Source organism: Pteropus alecto, unplaced genomic scaffold (genome assembly GCF_000325575.1).
Source record: "Pteropus alecto unplaced genomic scaffold, ASM32557v1 scaffold214, whole genome shotgun sequence".
In the NCBI taxonomy this organism is placed as follows: Eukaryota; Metazoa; Chordata; class Mammalia; order Chiroptera; family Pteropodidae; genus Pteropus; species Pteropus alecto.
Genome location: NW_006435787.1, coordinates 136,193 through 142,614, shown reverse-complemented (window position 1 = coordinate 142,614; position 6,422 = coordinate 136,193). Strand labels below are relative to the sequence as shown.

General features: G+C 62.5%; 2 protein-coding genes across 2 annotated transcripts in view; both read left to right on the top strand.

Annotated features, from left to right (window-relative positions):
- The window catches only part of GCK (glucokinase), a 16,336-nt gene extending 14,569 nt beyond the window's left edge, over nucleotides 1-1,767 (top strand). The window contains 3 exon segments of the mRNA XM_006911472.3: nucleotides 1-120; nucleotides 433-666; nucleotides 889-1,767. Coding sequence (XP_006911534.1) covers nucleotides 1-120; nucleotides 433-666; nucleotides 889-1,033 — 499 coding nt within the window. The 3' untranslated portion in view covers nucleotides 1,034-1,767.
- A 1,822-nt stretch (nucleotides 1,768-3,589) lies between these two features.
- Nucleotides 3,590-5,597, top strand: MYL7 (myosin light chain 7). Its single transcript, XM_025046502.1, has 6 exons — nucleotides 3,590-3,892; nucleotides 4,043-4,118; nucleotides 4,385-4,489; nucleotides 4,839-4,917; nucleotides 5,080-5,128; nucleotides 5,473-5,597. The coding sequence occupies exons 1-6, from the start codon at nucleotides 3,590-3,592 to the stop codon at nucleotides 5,572-5,574; spliced, it is 714 nt and encodes a 237-aa protein (XP_024902270.1). The 3' UTR covers nucleotides 5,575-5,597.
- The last annotated feature ends 825 nt before the right edge of the window (nucleotides 5,598-6,422 follow it).

The window sequence follows — 6,422 nt, the reverse complement described above, 5'->3', positions numbered from 1 at the left end:
GCTGGTGCGGCTCGTGCTGCTGAAGCTGGTGGACGAGGACCTGCTCTTCCACGGCGAGGCCTCGGAGCAGCTGCGCACGCGCGGCGCCTTCGAGACCCGCTTCGTGTCGCAGGTGGAGAGGTGCGCGGGGCGCGGGTGGCCTCTGGTCCCGTGGTGCGTCCCCTCCATGGCTCCCCACCCGCGTGGACGTGGTCTTATTTCACCCACGCCACAGCCTGGAGGTGTGGCAGTGTCCCTCCGTTAGAGTAGAGACCCTGAGCTTAGAGGGGAGTAATGACGAGGTTCCCCCAGAGCCCGAGCCCCGAGCGCTTTGCCTTGGGCAGGTGGGCAGAGGGAGGAGAAGAGGCCACCGCTGGGGGGGACCGGCTGGTTAGGGCTAGCGACCCTCCAGCGAGTTTCCCTTCCTCCCTTCCTCCCATCTCCGCCCCGCAGCGACTCGGGCGACCGCAAGCAGATCTACAACATCCTGAGCACACTGGGGCTGAGGCCCTCGGCCACCGACTGCGACATCGTGCGCCGAGCCTGCGAGAGTGTGTCCACGCGCGCCGCGCACATGTGCGGCGCGGGGCTGGCGGGCGTCATCAACCGCATGCGCGAGAGCCGCAGCGAGGACGTGATGCGCATCACCGTGGGCGTGGACGGCTCGGTGTACAAGTTGCACCCCAGGTGCGCGCGCGTGGCCGGGGCGGCTCCCCCTTGCGGGCGCTTGTCCCGACGCCAGAGCTAAGGTCTCAGTCTCCATCCGCTCCCGCCTAGGCCCCGATGCAGGGGAGGGTCCTCTGGCGTAGCCCCTGCGGTGTGTTCAGCCGGTAATGTCCCTGGAGGGTGGGCGGGGGAGGCCCGTGAGAGCCCATGGAGGAGCGACCGTAGCCCTGCTTACCCCCTCAGCTTCAAGGAGCGGTTCCATGCCATCGTGCGCAGGCTGACCCCCAGCTGCGAGATCACCTTCATCCAGTCGGAGGAGGGCAGTGGCCGGGGCGCAGCTCTTGTCTCCGCCGTCGCCTGTAAGAAGGCCTGCATGTTGGGCCAGTGACCGCAGCGGCTGAGAGGCGAGGAGGCCGTGGCCATCGCTGGACCTGGGCGCCAGGGGACAGGGCTCCCCATAGGTGCACCAACCTGCTGGCCTCCCATCCCCGCTGCCACCCAGAGGTGGGAAAAGGCCCACAGGGGAATACAGTGCACCACAGGCCAGGTCTCCCTAGTCAGTGGGTGGGACAGCTCAGGGCCCTGACTGGGTTGGAGGCTGAAGTGAGTGGGAGTGGAGACCCCACATCTTTCGCTTTCTGCGGGAGCCAACGCCTGGTGGGGAGCTGCTCCTTGAGACTTTCTGGCATCTCTGCACAGCCGCGTCTTAGAGCTTTCGGCCTGGTTCAAACATGCCTGGGCCCACTTGGGACGGGGTGTCCTGTGGACCCTGCTGTGGCCTGGTTTCCCTGGGGACTCACTCGAAGGCAGCCCCAGCAACCAGGCCAGATCTTAGCCTGGGCTCCACAGGGGGCTGGCGACCACCCAAGACTGGGGGTCGGGGAGTAGAGTGGGAGGTGACCAGCTCTAGGGTGGAGGCTGTGCTACTGGAGGCCTGAAGGTGGCTGCCATCCCTGACCAGTTTGTGGTGCTGGGGTGGACCCCAAAGCCACTACCCCAGGGGCCAGGAAGAGGAGGATGCCCACGGGGCTGTCACACACTGGCCCAGCAGCACTCGGCACACCGCAAGGGACCACCCAGGCCTCTCTCTTTTCTCCAGACCCACATATGCCACACCAGCCACTTCACGCCCAACCTGGGGCTGCGTGGTTTTTTAAATTAAATTAAAAGTTATAACATGGCCTTGTCCACATTCTTTGATCTCTGTGCATAAAGACTGTGGGACAGTGTCACATGCACACAGACGCTCTGCGAGCCTAGATGTATCTTGGAATCCGCCATCCTGTCTGGTCAGCTATTCTGGGGAGTGTGAAAAGTGACAACCCAGGCTGTAGGAACAGAAATGGGGTGGCATTTGAGCACTATCAGAGGCGTAGGCCTTGCCCAGGCCTTGCCCACTCGTGGGATTTGGGGTGCCGATCCACCAGTGTCTAATCTCGCAGAAACTCTGAGGTCTGCCACAGTCCCAAGGGAATGCCCAGGAGGAGGTGCGGGGCCCATCTCTGGGTGGTTCTGCCTCAAGTCAGTCTCAGCAGGGGGTCCCTAGGAGCCTCTGGGGTTGTGACAGTGACTGGGGAGCCGGGGATGCAAGATGACATGTGATTTCTGAGGCCCTTCCAGTGCTCCTGGGTATAATGCTTGCTTCATGTTGGCCAACACAGGCCCTTGCACATCTTACACGTAAGGCTCGTAACACAGAAACACATATCTGCGTGCTTTTCACGTACACTCACTTTTCAGTGAGGGAGACTACTCAGCAAATCTGGAATGACTCGTTTCATTAAGAACTTAACCCAAAATTGTGATTTTGAGCGGGCAATGCCCCTGAGGTGTCCTCTCGTTTTACTGAGGCTCACGTGGAATTGGCCCTGACCTCTAGTCCTCTCTGGCCTAAATTACGCACCAGCAGTTTCTGCGAGCGTCGGATTCCGTCTTATCGGCACCGATGTTCTCGTGTTGCAGTATTCACCCACCGGATCTCGTTTTGATATAAATTACTTCCTGGCTGTCCTTGTGTCCTTGCGTTCAGGGCATTGTATCGCGGTTTTTAAATTCTCTATGTGAGTAGATTACGTGGCCTGTGAATCTCGTTTTGGGAGAGTAAAGGAGGTGTCATAAAATACTTGTTAACAAAAGGGGGATTGTGTCTGACAGATGAGACACAATCTCCACCAGCTGGGCTGTCTGCATTCCTCACCCGTCCGGCAGGGGGCAGCCAGGGGCCCGCCCTGCTCTGGAAGGTCCCCTGCTTCCCAGTCCTCTGTGCCTGGACCCATATCCAGGACCCGGTGGGGCAGCTGCTCTGCCACAGCAGAGGGGTGCCCGGCCCCTCACTCAGCAGTCAAGCCCCACGCCAAGGGCTCGTAACCCACTTTCATGGGGGTCCAAGGGAATGTTTGGGGTCCCGGCAGCGCTCCTGCTCCAAAAGCCACACACGCAGTTTCTGTTTGGGGTCTCAGCCTTGTGCTCCTTGGTCAGGGGCCAGAGGCCAGCGCCAAGTGTCTTCACCAAAACCTCTGAGAATCTCTGGTGGTCTCAGGCCAGGGACAACCCTCAGAACGACCCACTGCCCTCCCAAGCCCAGCGGGGGCCCCGGGCCAGCCCTCCTCCAGCTACCCTCTTCAACTGGGCAGAGTCTGGGCTGGACCTGCAGGAGAGACAGTCAGGTGGAGGTGACAGGCCCCTCATTCGGCACCTTGAGTGCTGAGAGCTGAGAGCCCACCCTACGCTCTGCTCTGGGGAGGCCTTGGGGCCCGTTCTGCCCGTGTCAGTGGACACCCGGCTGTGATACGTCAGGGGCCCCAAGGTCATCAGGAATGTGGCTGGGATCCACTTGGGGCCCTACCCTCCCCCCGCCCAGGCAGGGTGGCCAAGTTTGGGTCTGTCCTCTCCTCCTTTCCTTATTTGGTGCTGCAGGTGATAGGGCTGAGACATAAAGGGGGCCATGGGCCCCTTGCCGCAGCCAGGCTGCTGCAGAGCCAGGATGGTGAGAGCCGGGCTGGGGGCTGCGGGCCGTCCTGCGGGGTGGGGTGGAGAGCGGCCCGGACAGGTCACCGCCAGGGATGGGAAGGGGACCTGCCCCGCTGCCCTGGGATGCCCTGGAGAGGACCCCTCCCCACCCACAGTGTTGCAGGCCAGCAGGAAGGCCGGGGCGCGGGGCAAGGCCACGGCCACCAAGCAGGCCCAGCGAGGCTCTTCCAACGTCTTCTCCATGTTCGAGCAAGCCCAGATCCAGGAGTTCAAGGAAGTGAGTGCCCTGCCCCCCTACACCCTCTTCTCTGTAACCCGGGGGTCTGGCCTCTGTCCTCGCCCCTCCACCACCCAGGACTCCCCTGCTTCCTGCCTTCACTGGGGCAGGGGCTGCTCCCACTGGAGACTGTGACCTCCCACCTCACAGGCCTTCAGCTGCATTGACCAGAACCGTGATGGCATCATCTGCAAGTCCGACCTTCGGGAGACCTACTCCCAGCTGGGTGAGTGCACCCACTGCCCGCCTGCAGCCCCCTGCTCAGCCGGGGCCTGCCCAGGACACTGGGCTGCTAGAGGCCTGCAGAGAGGGGGCCCCTGTTTCTTCCACCCCTCGAGTCCCCGTCCCCTGCTGTCGCACATTACTTCTGCTCCACATCTCCCACCCAGAGCTGTCCGATGCTCCACCCCTATGCTTGGGAAGGAGCGGAGGGCAACCTAAGCCCTGCTGGGGACACCGAGAGTCCCCACGTCCCTCTCATGACCCCTCCAGGGAAGGTGAGTGTCCCGGAAGAGGAGTTGGATGCCATGCTGCAGGAGGGGAAGGGCCCCATCAACTTCACCGTCTTCCTCACGCTCTTCGGAGAGAAGCTCAACGGTGAGCCTGGGGCAGGTCTGGGTCCCCCCGGCCAGGCAGAAAGCCGGAACCCCGCCTGGCCTTTGCCCACCCAGAGGAACCCTCCCCTGCATCCCCGACCCATGGGCACTAGTCGCCCCAAGTACCAGCTCGGTGTGGAAAACGTGCCTTCGGCCTCCACTGCCGAATCCCAAGTCACGGTGTCCTGGTCAGGCCTGCGCACCTCAGGCACCCTTGTCCTGTCTGGGCCCCCAGAGACACTTCGTTTCTGGGACATCCTGCCTCCTCTTGGATGTGGAGGGCTCCCCTGCACCCTGGGGTCCTTCTAGGCTGCGGACGTGGGTGCTCACCTGTTCTCTCGGCCTCCCAGGGACAGACCCCGAGGAAGCCATTCTGAGTGCCTTCCGAATGTTTGACCCCAGTGGCAAGGGCGTGGTGAACAAGGATGAGTAAGTGCCAGCTGACCGAGGAGGGACAGGGACACTGTTTTGGAAGCAGGGAGGGGTGAAGCCCCTTGAAGGGGGACTGCCCGTCTTTAGGGTCCTCTCTGTTCTTTGGGGGCCATCTGGACCACGGGCCTTCATCACCCTCTGCACCGCCCCCACCTCCAGGTTCAAGCAGCTCCTGCTGACCCAGGCGGACAAGTTCTCTCTGGCTGAGGTGAGGGTTCCTAGCTCCCGCCTGGGGTGCTCATCCCGCAGGGCACTGGAGGCCTTAGTGACCCCCGCCTTCCTGGGCTTAGAGCCCAGCCTTCCAGAGGAGGGAACAGTGTGCTGGGCAGGAGAGCTGGCTGTGCAAAGGCCCAGTGGCACCCCAGCATCTGCAGGGTAGGGATGTGGGGTCCACCCTCTCCCCGGTCCGCCCAAAGTTAATGGGAAAACAGTACCTTGGAGTTGGGGTTTGGGCCTGAACAGATGAAGGGTGGAAGGGCAGCCCCAGGAGGCCGAGTGAGGGTCCCAGTGTCCCTCTGGCCACAGCCTGGCCTCTCACGGCACCTCCCCCAGGTGGAGCAGATGTTCGCGCTGACGCCCATGGACCTGGCGGGGAACATTGACTACAAGTCCCTGTGCTACATCATCACCCACGGGGATGAGAAGGAGGAGTGAGCAGGGCCGCGGGCGACCAGGGCGCTGGCCCGGGCAGCCTCAATAAACGCCATTTCCAGTAAACCCTGCGTGGTGGCCTGTCTGTGACAGATGGGTGGGGCCACCAAGGGCATGGGGCAGGTGCAGAGGCATCACTGTGAGAGGGAGCCAGGCCCCTGGCCAGCCCTGTATTCGCCCCACATGGCCAGGAGGGGTCAGGCCCGTGGGTCCTGCCTGAACTGCACTCCATGCCCCTGTCACGCCCCAAGGGGACCCTCATCGAGAGGCCATATGCACCCCCATACTGCCTGTCTTTTTACAAGTCTCTGCTCTGTGAGGATCACCCGCCTCCCCCCACCCCACACCAGCCAAGGTGCTCTCTGCAGATGTCCTAGAGCTCCTGGTCCTCAGGGTCCTCTCCCCACACCCCACCCAGAGCCCACTCCCCTAGAGTCCCTGAGCAGGTATCCGAGCCTCGCTCCCGCCCCCTGCCCAGGGCCTGTCCAGATCCTCCCGGGGCTCCCTGGAGGAACAGCCATCAGCTCTGGGTCCCTTCCTCCTTCTCTGACAGGCGCTCACGTCCAGACTGAGGGGTGCACAGAATCACCACCCCATCCCGGGCTCCTACCCAAATGCTCCTGTCTGTCCCCAGCACCCTATACACCCTGGATGCAAAGGCTGGTGGCCCCGTGGCAGCACGGCCCCATTGGGGGGGTGGCTGGAAATGCAGACTCTCCAGAGGTCCTGGAGCCAGGGCCGGCTGCTGTGCCAGGCAGAGATGGCCAGACCACAAATGCAAATTAAAAACAAGGACAAGTCAATGCTCCCTGGGGCAAAAAAGGAAACTTTTCTCCTTCCTTCTTAAGAGG